At 33.7% G+C, this 14881-nt stretch overlaps 1 protein-coding gene across 1 annotated transcript in view; it reads left to right on the forward strand.

Annotated features, from left to right (window-relative positions):
- The window catches only part of sema3d (sema domain, immunoglobulin domain (Ig), short basic domain, secreted, (semaphorin) 3D), a 67388-nt gene that overhangs the window by 2967 nt on the left and 49540 nt on the right, over positions 1 to 14881 (forward strand). Inside the window, exon 2 of the mRNA NM_131048.2 lies at positions 12122 to 12315. Coding sequence (NP_571123.2) covers positions 12153 to 12315 — 163 coding nt within the window. The 5' untranslated portion in view covers positions 12122 to 12152. The remainder of the gene's footprint in view (positions 1 to 12121; positions 12316 to 14881) is intronic.

Below are 14881 nucleotides of genomic sequence, written 5' to 3' on the forward strand. Positions count from 1 at the left end.
GGGTTTTGCAGTAAATAACTGTAAAATTGCGGCAAAGTATAACAGTGTACTGGGGGTTTTGCAGTAAATAACTGTATAAAATGCCACAAAGTCTAACAGTGTACTCTAGCACGTCGAAGGGTTCTTAAACATGAGCTCTCATGGTTGACTTTAAATTAAGGAAAAGATTAATAAGGTTATGAAAGCAGATAAGGTTTATTTTCAAGCAGCTGGCCAGATCTGCTGGTGAGGAATGTTTGATGGGAGTAAAGCGTGTCTGTGGTGTCTGTCAAGGGAATGAAAGATGGGAGATTCTCTGTCTGCCTCTGGTCCTCCTCACACGTCTGCGCCAAACAGCTGAGCTGGGATTGGCATTAACTCTCGACTCTGCACTTCTTCAGAGGAATAAGCAAGCCAGAACGCAGGGCTTGAGTGGACGAGAGGGGGCTCTTTCTCTTCCCCGCGGCATTTGCCCCGTGTTAACGTGCCGGATAATACCTCTCTATGATGCACACAGACTTTATGGAAACTCTCACTCACATACCCTGCGGTTTTATGGGGTGAGACCAAAAGAAAGACTCAGTCATAAGCCACAGATGTGGTATACACACTTTACATATGTGAGTGCGTGTTGCTTATATAGTGTTGACTGATTGAAATAAATATTATTAGCTCATTAAAATTTAATTATTTTTTTTAAAGAGCATTGCTGTTTTATTTTATTATTTAAATACATATTTTATTTTCATTTTATTTTATTATTTAAATATTATTTTATTTTTGTTATTTAAATTTGTATTTTATTTTGTTATTTAAATTAGTATTTTATTTCATTATTTAAATATGTATTTTGTTTTTTGTTATTTAGATTTGCATTTTATTTAGTTATTTAAATCAGTATTTTCTTTCATTATTTAAATATGTATTTTATTTCATTATTTAAATACGTATTTTATTTTAATTTTATTTTATTACTTGAATATGTATTTTATTTTTGTTATTTAAATTTCTATTTTATTTTATTATTTAAATCTGTATTTTATTATATTATTTAAATGTGTATTTTATCTTTTTTTATTTTTTGTTTTTATTTAATATTCATGTGGGTTTCCCTTGGGTGCTCTGGTTTCCCCCACAGTCCAAAGACATGCGCTATAGATAAATTAGATTAACTAAATTGGCCATAGTATATATGTGTATGTGTCTAAGAATCACAGTGTTTATGGGTGTTTTCCAGTACTGGGTTGTGGCTGGAAGGGTATCCGCTGTGTAAAACATGCTGGGATAGTTGGCGGTTCATTCCGCTGTGGTGACCTCTGATGAAGCAGAGACTAAGCTGAAGGAAAATGAATGAATGAATATTTTATTTTGATGTAGCATAAAGTTAAAAGGACCTGTAAATGCCCTGTAAATGAAATTATATTCAGTATTTACGCACCCTCGAGTGGTTTCAAACCATATTCGTTTTTCCTAATATGGAAGTCAATGGTTACTGGTTTCCAGCATTTTTCTAAATATCTTCTTATGTATTCAACAGAAGAAAGAAGCGCTGTCATGTGACAAGTGAATGATGAGTAAATGATGACAGAATGTTCAGTTTTGGGCTGAGATGTCACTTTAAGTTCTCAGTATTATGTTTTAATTTAGTTTAGCAAGCTGGACCTCTGACATATATTTGGAGAGGAAAACATGATACCAGGGAGGGTGGAGAGCTGGATTTCCTCTATGCTGAGGAATCAAAGTAGGGCAGTAACTGGCAGAGAAATAGGGTTTAGTTACTGTGCTTGTGTGTGTGTTCGTGTCTAAGTGTGTTTACTGTGCGTCCATGGAGCATAGTGCCACCTGGGTGTTAAAAGGCTCTAGCACAGAAGTGTGACTGATCCTTTAGACTTCTGTCTGTCTCTCATGTACACTTTCTCTGACTGTCTCGCCTCACTGTCTCTCCTCACTACATCAGCAGTATATGAGCCAGTAACACAAACTAACCTCGAGTCTTTTAAATCTTGGATTCCTTGACTCATTTAGAAAGGCAGAAGGCTATGCATGTGCTTCTGTTTAAAGACAAGAACAAAACTTTTATTTTTCTTGCTTGCCATGCAATAGTAGCTATCACAGTGCTTGTGGTTGTTTCAGTGGTTGCTATGGTATTGTGATGTGGTTGATAGGGTGTGGTTGTCCTACAGCATGTGTGTTGTTTTGGTTTCTCATATTGCTCTTCTACTGGGTCAATTTAGAAGAAGATATGAAGACCATCTGATCACTTAGAAAAGCAATGGCATACATCAGAATTTGAGTTCACATTTGGCAGGGCGCTTTACTAGTGGCATGTTATGTACATCTACTGTGGATTGCAAACTCTAATTTTAAGAGTTGTGTTAAATTTGACAAGCAAAATCAATCTCAAGTGATTTAAATGAGCGTGTTCACGTGTTTGACCAATCTCAGGGATTGATACAAATGTAATTACAAAAAAATCCTGTTTGATTCATTACAATTGTTAGTTTAAGTTTTTGTGAAGAAGTTAGAACAACTAACTTCTCTGCTGAGGATTAAGAGGAAATTATAAAAAAAATATCATGAATTGTATTGGCTGAAGAAAAAACACAGGTCTTGCTACTAATATTTGAGACAGCAGCTGATAAGTTGATTCATAAATGCATCCAAAATCAACTGAACTTATTAAACAATTATAGGGCTTAATAATAAGGGCTTAAAAGATGCCAAAGATGGTAACCCCAAACCAGATTATACATCTATATCTAAAATAGAATTTGATGTATTTCCATCTCATTAATGTTCTTAATAAATAAATAAATTAACTGAAATGTTACTTGAACAGAGATTTACTCTAGGTGTATCTACAGTACATTTACTATTGGTGATTCTAAAACATTTGCACAAAGGTCCCATCCAGCCCTGCTTAGCTTCAGTGGGTGACCATGTGAGAGTTGCAGAGCGCTAGCTGACAGTTGACCAGAACTTGGGGTCAGACACTAAATGTAAATAGATTAAAAAGGAGTAAATAGATGTTTCATAGAATTGTTTATCAAAAAGAGTAAACACACCACAAAAAGATGAAAATTAGACTTAATTATTCAATGATAACTAAAGCTGAATGTTTGATTGAGAACGCAGAGACAGCCAAAAATGGATTTAGTATCTTTAAGTTAATATTTAAATATTTAAATATTATAATATAATATTTATGTGCCAAATTGTACCCAAATATACTTACATTCATTCATTTTCCTTCTGCTTAGTGTCTATTTCAGAGGTTGCCACAGCGGAATGAACCGCCATCTATTCCAGCATATGCCCTTCCAGCCACAACTCAATACTGGGAAACATCCATACACTCATTCACACAAATACACTACGGCCAATTTAGCTGTATTCAATTCACCTATAGCGTATGTCATTGGACTGTGGGGAAAACCAGAGTACCCGGAGGAAACCCACACAAACATGGGGAGAACATGCAAATTCCACTCAGAAACGCCTCCTGATCCAGCCGGGACTAGAACCAGCCACCTTCTTGCTGGGAGGCGACAGTGCTAACCACTGATCCTACATACAACATACAAAAAAATAATTTTATGTACATTATTTAAGTTGTTATAATACACCTGAAAGGCCATGCACAGCATAAAACATAAAGCAGAGTAATTGGTGGTTCATTCCACTTTGGAAACATCTGATAAATCAGGGAGTAAGCTGAAGTTTAGCGAGTGAGTAAAGTTGTGAAATAAATGAGAACTATTTCATTAATGTTTTTAGTTCTGAAAAATAATGGATAATTGATCTTGGAGATGTAAAATGTACCCACAATAGGGTATATGCAGAAGGACTTTTAATTTTCAATCAGTCAGCCTAAGTACTTACAGTGATTTTACATTTGAACAACTAAATGAATGCCTAAGTCTATTTAATGGATTTTATTTTAATTACATCATCGATGCTTTAAAAGGAACCATATAAAAATTTAAAAAGTCACATTAACCATTCACCAGAATCTGAAAGAGTTTATCGGTAGGGGAAAAAAACACTACTTATGCAAATACCCTTTTCCAGAATCACCTGTATGTCACCTAAATCCAAGCTTTTTACTAGTGCTGTTTAGGTGTATGAAAATGACATCTTTAAATGACTGGCTGACATGTGTCGTTCATCTTTGTCTCCCTCAAAGGGCTCCTGTCATTGACTTCACACACCTGAATACTCTTGATAAAAATACACAACATTGTCCAGCACATCGTTTTCACAAGACACTAAACCTACCACGATCCACCCCTTCATCACCTGTGTGTGGGTAACAGTACAGTTTCTAATCCGCTCGCTCCCAACACAGCTAATTGACAGGAGACATTATCCCAGCACTTTGTCTGCTCTCCATTACGGCTATGGAGGTTCCTCTCAGGATGTATTGAATTACCCATAATTCCCTAAAGCTGTCACTCACAGAGAGACAGACATAGTGTCAGGTATTCCTGGCATATAATGAGGTTTGGGAATGTTGGCAGAGAGGAATTTCTTCGCTCTTTCTGCTCTCTCTGTTATTAGATATGCACCTGGCTTTCCTTGAGCTAAGTGCAGGTAAAACGGTTCCTCCTTTAAAGATGAGAAGGGGGATTAAAACGTATGCTTAAACATGGACTTGGCACAAACAAACAGGTCTGAGGACAAAGTATCACCTTTTTAATGTTTGCAGAGCACAGTTGAAAGTCTATTTATGGTACTGTTTCCTCTGTCTAACATTGGCGATACTTGATACTTCTTTTGAATCGACTTTACCATAACAAGCAAAGCGAAACGATGCATGATGATAACCTTCATAGGCGGCTGTGGGTATTAAAAAAACTGCCTTAAATCAAACTTAGAGTTCGTAGGAAACAGTTGTTGAGGATTATAAATGAAATTGGAGATTGGATCGGTATGACATCGCCTATGTGTCTCCTTTTCGTGCTGTGTTTAAGTTGAGGCCAAATGACTGTCCAAAGTGTCATGCGAATACTATTCAGCAAGTTCAAGCAAAGGTCCGCTTTTCCATTGGCTCCATATGCAAGCTGTCAGTCATTCAGTTATATCCTGAGGCCGATATTATGTTTTCCCTATAAATGGGGGAAATGCGATTTTACATATGTTTTTGTTATAGGTATTAGGTGGGTTGTATACACATTACCGGGTCACAGAGTCGCATGTACATTGAAAGTGGAGTTATGACTGAAATAAATGGTGCTTTTTGTAAACGATTGGCTTTTTATGTTAGTCTGGGCGAATTAATGCATACATTGGAGATGTCATCACGTTTATTTATGCACTGAAAATGCTTAACATAGTGATAGTGTTGATTTATTCTTTTGGTTTCTCAAGCATTCGTCTTCTGAGAAATTTGCATAGCAATTTCCATTTACAGTGCAGACATAGAAAATATAACACTCAAAATGTATACTTCCAGTACTTTTTGTGAATGTTACGTAGAGTATGATCAAATTATCATATTCTGTATTAGGGAATGGCATTAAAATTATGCTAACATCATTTGTAGGCTCCAGATATAAGTCTCAAGACAGCGTTAAGTTGTTTTAAGGTGTGATAATACTTTGGAGGATTGATTGAATTAAAGTAAACTTTATCTCAATTGTTCTGTTGGTGTGGTCAGGTTTTACCAGTGCCATACAAACTCTGGTGCGCAGTAACCATAGATATATTTAGACTAGATATCACATACTGAGCATGCGTCAATAGTGCTGCCACATTTGTACAGTGCTCCCAGGAAAAAAGTCATCAAAACCCACTAGTCAAGGCTAAAGCTAATCTGAAGATGTTGGACTTTAGCTCTGTGTATGGATGTAGTGACAAGTGAACAAAGAAAACAAAGCAAAAGTGCAAAACATTTCATAGGTAAAATTTTGTTTTTTACGTTTTTGTATGTTAAGAACTTTTGTGCCCAACAAGTCACATTATTGATGATAATACATTCTCTTACTGTACTGACCATGAGGCAAAGTAGCACCAACTTGCACTAAATTCTAGGCTTAAGTAAGAGATTGTTGAAAAAATCAGCAAAAAATATAAATTAAATATGACAACAAGATGCTGCGGTGCCAGAAGCTTGTATTATTGTCGGCTAAGTTCATGAACATTTTTGAAATAACAAATAGGGGTGGCTGAAACATGCGTCTAAATGTGCTTACTGTCCAACCTAAATTATAAAAAAATAAATGTTATACCATTTAGATCAGAAAGATGGATGTACAAACTACACATTAAGACGCATAGATATTGATAGTTCACACGATTCATTAATAACGGAGATTCGTTCACAAACGAATCGCTCCATCTGTTAGAATTAGAAGTGAAAGCTAGTGTTTCAGGACACAGATTCAATCAAATTTAACAGGGAGGGAGAATAATACATTTCCATGCACAAAACACACGCTCATTGTCGTCAATGCTTCTTATCACTTATCAATCGAAATACAAAAGTGATTATTATAATTATAATTTTTTTAATTAAAAAAAAAATATTTGCATACTGACCTCTGGGAAAATTCCTGATCATATACTGTCTATGCACAAATGTGTAAATATCATTGCTCCGGATGGCCAGTCTTTCACTGCACGTTGGTCTCACATTCATTTCAAAGGAGCGATATCCTGTACTAAAATGGCAGCTGTATTGACACATTTCCCACCAACAAAGTGAACAGAAAGTGCTGCAAAGATGGTTCTTGATCTATTTTACATGGACAAAGGACATCTAAATGAAAAACGGGACATGATGTCAGAAGATGAAACTTTAAAAAGGACAGAATGCTAAAAGTTTTTTTGTCATAGTCCCCCATTGGTACGATGGCTCAGTGGTTAACACTGTCACCTCACAGCGAGAAGGTCACTGGTTCAAGTAATGGCTGGGCCAATTGCCATTTTTGTGTGGCATTTGCATGTTCATGGGTGTTTCCTAATGGGTTGCGGTTGGAAGGACATCCGTTGCGTAAAACATTTGCTAGAATAGTTGGCAGTTTATAATGAATGAGTGAATGAATGAATGAATGAATAGCTCCCCATTTAGTTAGGTCAAAGATGACCTAAGCCCTAAGCAAACCAGGACTTTTCCTGTTTTTCCAGGACAATTTCCAGTTTTGGTGTAGACTAAAAGAGAACACAGAAAAACTATCTAAAAATGTAAAAGCACCCTTATCTTGCCATGTTAAGATCACACGATCATCTGTTACTGATAAAACTTTTACTAGTAGGTTTCAGTAAAACTTCCAAGCCCAAGAAGACAAACACAAACACAATCTTAAAAGGTGCTATTTGAAGTAGATCCAAGTTAATGTTCATATACCGATGAATGTAATGTTTAGATTTTTAATGTTAGTTTAAGTGTTAGTTTTCAGCATCAAAAGTTCTTAGAGTGAAGATAAAATCCTATAATGCTATTCAAAAGAGAACATCAACACAGAAAAAAAAAAAAAAAATTTATTTTACTTGTTAATTTACACTACATTCATAAATTTGTTGGCAAAGACTATTTTTAATAACTCTGGCAACCACTGCCGCAGCAAATATTATTATTTGATTTACTCCAGTATAAAGATATGCTGTTTGTTGCCACTTATACTTTGTGCAAACATCGTCTACCAGTTAAGTATAACGTAAAAAAAAATCGGTGTAAATACTTTGTTTTTTTTTTTTTTTGTTTTTTTTTTACACAAAGTAAAAATAGCCTTTGCTTTATTTAGAGTAATTCAGCTTCAGTCATTATAATACAATTAAAGTCATGTGGAGTAATAAATCACAGCTGCCAAACTAATTTAGCTCCATTTGAGTTCAATCAAAACAATGTTTCTATTGTCTCTGGCAGCAACTAAACTGCATTTCTGTTTGTCATTATAACATTTTGCTTAGGTTTAAAATGTGTCCCTTTTAAATGTATAAATCAGTAGCTGTTCATCTGGTGTACATAATCCTCAAAAGTTTATTATGATAAAATTTATGGAGGACAAAACCTGCAAAAACAATAAATAAATAAATAAATAAATAAATAAATAAATAAATAAGTAAATAGATGCGCAAATATATAAAGAAATGAGTAAATAAATCCATTAATTCCTTCATAAAAACAATAAATGAATAAATATGCAAATATATAAATAATTCGCAAATTCCTGCATAAATAAGTATATAAATAATTAGTAGTGAAGGCAGGTTAATAATTAAATAAATTACACAAATATTGTCCTTTCAAACGTTTATTTATTCTTGAACGTAGTTTTGTATTTATTTTTCCTCGCCACTACGTCACTACGATTATCAGTTTAGCTTTTTTTATTATTCCCCCAACATTTATGTAATTTATTTAAATGTTTACCCGCCAACTGGTAATTAATTATATATTTATTTATGCAGGAATTTTATATACATTTTTTTATTGTTTATTTATACAGGAATTTATAGATTTATTTATTATTTTTGTATTTATTTATTTATTGTTTTTGCAGGTTTTGTCATCCATAATAATTAGACTAAGGCTGCATAAAATATTAAATACAAAAAATTTATATATCTGCAATAGAACATTTTAAAGGTAATTCTAAGCGGTCAAATGATAGGCTATTATTTACCTTCTCTAAAAACCAATGTTGGTCTTACAGAGTCCAACTGCGACCTCGAACTTGATATGAATGTCTTGTGATGTATGAAGACAAATTTTCCTTGTATGTTATGATTATGAAAACATAACATGGCCTTGGTGTCTGTGTGCTTTTGTTGATGTAAATGTTATTTACACAGAGAAGAGGCTAACCCTTACACCCCTCAAGACCCCAGCGAAAAGATTGACCTCTGCCAAGAATAACACAAATACGTAACCTGAGCTCATAATAATGAACTTGGACTGACCTTTTGTGAAACTAAATGGTAAAATAATGTAGTGGACTGTCTGTGGTAGGTGTAGGAGCCCGTCCAGGAGATGTTTGCATGGCACAAAAGCTTTAATGCCAAAGGAGTGGATAAATGTGTTTTGTTGAGGAAGAAAACATGGGAATGAAGTTCTATTGTTTGATATATGAACTTACAAGACTCAGGCATTACCCAAGAGGCCTTTTGCTGATATCCTTGTGACACTTGCTCTCTGAAATCACCCCCTCAGCTCCTTTAAATCTGCTCTACATGTCACGAAAGCAAGGTTTTCCATCATAATCAAAGCTATCTTTGATGTCTTGTTCTTTAAATAAACAGACAAATCAGACTTATCTTTATGTGAGACTTAGAGATTTGTCTGTCTGCTGTGTTTCTGCAAATGTTCAGCAATTGAGGAACATTCTTTAGTGGCAATGTATGACTTTATCAGACATGTCTAAAGAATACATAGACTGTGTTTTAGTAAATGTGTTTGCCGGACAGTATTTGCATTACATTAAATTGAGTGACCGATATTCAACAAATAATTTGTCTGAAACACTGTCATAACCTCCACAAAATAAAGAGACAGCATTACTCAGTAGTGATTTGTGATCTGACAGTAATTGTCTTTATTTATTACTAAAGATGATGAATTCTAGTTCCAGAGTTTGTTGCTTTGGAAAAATGGGTGCTTTAAAAGATGAATATAGAGGCAACACTTCTCGGTAGGGATTTTACTGTAAACACGCCAAAGCACAGCAAGCTGTCAGCACACTCAAACCCTCACTGAGAAGTCTTAATTCATTTCCTTTAAAGGGCTAGTTCACTTCAAAATTCAACACACTGGTGTTGTTCCAGTCCCGAAGGCCCCTTTTTCTTTTTTTGCACCACAGAAAGAGAAGTTTAAAAAAATGCTCTGCTTGCTCTCGTCCTGTTTGACCGGCTGTATTCCACATGTTATAGTGGTTTACAATACATTTAGGTAAAACAAATATTGGTTAAATAATACAAGGTTGTTTTTGTTTTTTCTCCAAACCTAATGTAAACTCCCAACATTTGTCTAAAATTATGGAACAGTCTGGAACAGATTCTCAAACAATATCAGGATATTAATCAATTTAAAATTTGTATAAATTTATATTATAAATTAATATAATGATGAATAGAGTTGATTAAAATGGAACAGAAAGAGAAAGGTACATGTATGATGAAATTTCAGTCAATGGCTGTTTGCAATACTATTTTTTTTTTTTTTTTTGGTGTGTGTTGCAAAATGCAAATGAACAAATGGAATCAAACATATAATATGTCAAAGATGCCAAAAGGATAAAATACAATTGAAGTCAGAACTATTAGCCCCCCTTTGAATTCTTTATATATATATATATACATATATATATATATATATATATATATATATATATATATATATATATATATATATATATATATATATATATATATATATATATATATATATATATATATATATATATATATATATATATATATATATATACATATATATATATACATATACATTATATATATATATATATATATATATATATATATATATATATATATATATACATATACATTATATATATATATATATATATATATATATATATATATATATATATATATACATATACATTATATATATATATATATATATATATATATATATATATATATATATATATATATATATATATATATATATATATATATATATATATATATATATATATATATAAATAAAAGGATGTTTAACAGAGCAAGTAAATTTCACAGTATGTTTGATAAATTTTTTTCTTCTGGAGAAAGTTTTATTTGATTTATTTTGGCTAGAATAAAAGCAGTTTTTAATTTTGTTATGAACCATTTTAAGGTCAAAATTAAAAGCCTAGGCTTTTTTTAATGACTGTCTACAGTACAAACCATCATTATACAATAACTTGCCTAATTACTCTAACCTGCCTAGTTGACCTAATTAAGTCTTTAAATGTAAATTTAAGCTGTATAGAAGTGTCCTGAAAAAGATTGTCAAATATTATTTACTAGAAATGAGTTACTAAAACTGTTATGATTAGAAATGTGTTGAAAAAAATCCGTAAAACAGAAATAGGGGAAAAATAAACAGGGGGGCTAATCATTCTTCAACTTCATGTAAAGCTGACTGTATATCCCTTATGATAAAGGAAGAGACATGTGAAAGAAGAAATAAGTTGAAGAAATAGACAAATGATGTGTGTTTTAATAGGGTGGGGAAAATAATAAGTTTGTGCTTCATCCCACTCCATTTCGACCATGTTGAAATGTATTTTGTGTCAAGAAATGTTTTGTGTATGATTTTTCTGTTCGTAATAAATAAATAAATAAATAAATAAATAAATAAATAAATAAATAAAAAATCTAATTAAATGAGTGCATTATAAATGGACAACCAGGGTGTTTGATTTTTTAAACCATTAATCTTTTGTTTTCTAAAAATAAAGAGTAAACTGCATTAGAACAACACCATGATGAGTAATTGATGACTTCATTTTAATTTAATGATTTAATTTCTTTAAGTAGATCTCCATTAACCCACTAGTTGGTTGTTGGACAACAAATGCAAAGTCTTTCCATCCACTCTTTCATTCATTCATTTGCTTGTTCCTTTATTCAAAATAATGGGACCGTTTTGAGAGCTACTGCTCTGGAGTGTGTGAATCCGTGTTCTTCGTGATTCCCTGCCGAAGCAAATCTCCTAATGAAGACGAACTACTAGAGTTTTCTCCGAATTTCATGGCACTCTTTTGCCTAATGAAGCAGAGATTCAGACATGATCGTCGCCCCAGCCTCTCACAATTCAGAATACTGTTTGTTATTCAAGCAAGAATGGGAGACGTGGACAGAACAGACGAGGGATGGTGTGAGAAAATAAAAGAGAGGCATTTGAAAGAGGGCTGAAAGTGGCCGTCCTCATCAAGCTGACCTTTTGTTTAGAGACAAACAGATTTAGAAAGCATGCGTGTTGGTGGACAAAAGAATAGACTTGAATAGAGCAGCAGCTGATGCGGGGCTGCTAAAATGCATAGACATGCCTGAAAGAGACCACAGTAAAGCAGCTGAACATTCGTTTGGGATTTAATAAGACCTCAGACGCACACACACACACAAAAGCACACACCTCCCACAATGATGCTCTGACACTCCCTCTATCTAACTGTCCACTCCATCACAGGCCCACGGCTGCAGAAATCTCCTCGTCCATCATGAAGACTGCAGGGGAGCCGGACAGACGGAGACAGAGGAGACAGGTCAGGACGGGACGGTTTTCATGTGCTTGGTGGTCTACATCAGTGATGCTCTTCTTCTCTCTGCCTGAGGGGAACTGCATGAAGGAAAGTTTGCCAAGAGTTAAACTCGGCTACAAAGGTAAAGTTTATTTAACATTCCATTTAATCCCAAAGTTAAAGCTTTTCAAAATAATCTGTTCATTATTTGGTGTTTTGCCAAATTCTGCTGTATTTATTTGAAACATCTGCTGGTATGTTTGTCATTTTTAAAGGATACGTTTTGAAGTGCATGTTGGAGTGTGATGAGAGGTTTACAGCTCACTTGTATGAGGTCAATATTTAGACTGCACATCTGACTGATTGAGTGTACATAGGGGATGTGCGGCATATCAGTAGCAGTACGCAAGCTTTGTGTTGTATTTACTTCCAGGACACATACTTGGATGGACTGGATGATAATATATGATGTAAATATGTTTTGATTATAATTTAAGATGATTTTAGTCACTGTAAAGCTTTAGAATTCCTTGAAATAATAATGTTTGTGTATATCCTAAAAATACAGTATGTTTGTATTTTGCATTTGGACACTGTCTGGAATAAGCTCCCACACACGCATCAGTGTTTTCAATTAATTATCCTGTACTGTGATGATTAATATAAAGTGCCAATTCCACTTTATCAAAATGGGCTTGTGGGTTTGCGGGTTGAGGTGCAAATGTTTGTGGTACAGTTTAACTTTACAATTTACAGTATTTTTTCACAGATATAATGTATTTTTTTAATATTAATAGGTTATCAGTATAAAATGTAGTTGTTGTCCTAGTCACATCAGCAATATGCAACAAGTGATAAAAAGAAAATTTAGATTTTTTTCTGGAACAACACGCTATATAAAAAATATTGCTGCCTTATTTTTTTGTAATTGAATTAAGTAAACTTTTCTAGTCATCTCAATTACAAAAATTACAATTACAAAAAATAATAAGATAAACTTTGTATAAGCTAAAAAAGTTAGTTGTACCATGATTAATTTAATAAAATACGTTAAAATAATAAAAAAAAAACATGTATTGTCATGACTTTCAGTGATATCTCACAGCAATTTGTAGCTTTTTGATTTAGTAGCTAATTCGTATGACTTTGTATCTCATTCTTACAATTAAGTTTGATTTGCTGGGTTCGGACGCCTACTTTTAAAATTGTACAATTTTGTATGAATGAATTTGTATGAATTAGCCACTAAACTGACAAACTGTAAAATAGTTGCGTTTCCTCGTAAGATCAGGCTGTGACTTTTTGTCATATCAGTGCAGTATGTACATTAATGATAATCTCAAGTACAAATTATTTGCTTCATTTAATGTCTACATTTGTAGTCTCTAATGTTAATTTTAGCCATACTGAAAGCGGTCTCATTCAATATGTACTTTAAATAAGGCTAAATCTGTTTATATTGATAACATCTATTCATTATAATCATCCAAACATTCATTATAGTTGCTCATAGCCTCATTTTTAACTTGAACTTGTATGCTGCCACTTAGCAACATCTAAAACACTATAGCAATGGTTTAGCAACCACCTGACATTGTATAAGCAAATTAAATAGAACCCCAAATCAGAACAAGTTCCCACATATTAAAAAAGAAAGACTGGCCTGCTTGCAGTCCCGACCTGTTTCCAATAGAGAATGTGTGGTGCATCTTGAAGTGCAAAATGTGACAACAAAGACCCTGTGCTTTTGCACATCCTAAGACTTGTTTGCAGGAAGAATGGGACAAAATTACACATGAAACACTTCATCACTTGGTGTCTTCAGTCCCTAAACGTCCTAAAAATGTAAGTGTTGTGAAAATGAATGCCAAAATTACAAAGTGATAAATGCTTTACAGTTTTAACTTTTTTTGAAATGTGTTGCACCAAAATTGGAATACGTGTTTATTTTGAAAATGAAAACAATAAAAAGTCAAAGTAAATTTAGAAATCACTACTTTCTTTTTTTATTTGTGTGATCCATACTGTCCCAACCTTTTCTGATTTGGGGTTGTAATAGCACCACTCACATATGAATGCATTGAACACCTGCATTTATTTGTTTGAGTGCAGAACTGTATGTTTAGCTGTGTAAGAACTTCTAAAACGTAATGAGAGGTTAAAGAATGCCATGCCTATTATGGTCTGGGATTTTACCCAGTACCACACTGTAACTGGCCACTTCTCTTGTGGTATTTGCTAACCACTGTTGCATGCTGTGAGTGTGTTCCCTCCCTTTACCTGTGGTTGTGTTTGATCGCTCCACTGCAGCTGTGGCTTCAAAGGTTTGATAAGTCAATAAGGCGTTAACGCTCTGATCTCAACAGTGATCCCTTGAGCAAAGCACATTTTAGCTTATCACTGGAGTTACGCCGACAACACTGAAGTAGTGCCACACGCTCAAACACACAGTGAAGATAAACTCGGGATGCTATAAAATGAGTGAGGCGTAAAATCAACAACTGTTAAAAGTAACAGCATGTAAGTGCATTGACACGTGCATTGTTAAAAGTCATGCATACTTTGTCCACTCCTGTAGACACATGATAAATCTGCACTGAGCTTTACAACATCAGTTGGATTCCACTGATGGATTCATGAACATGTTTTTGATAGTGTCGTCAAGTGATAAAGTATCTCCTTAATGTTCTTTCTAATCGACAAAAAGT

Source organism: Danio rerio, chromosome 18, assembly GCF_049306965.1.
Source record: "Danio rerio strain Tuebingen ecotype United States chromosome 18, GRCz12tu, whole genome shotgun sequence".
Lineage (NCBI taxonomy): Eukaryota > Metazoa > Chordata > Actinopteri > Cypriniformes > Danionidae > Danio > Danio rerio.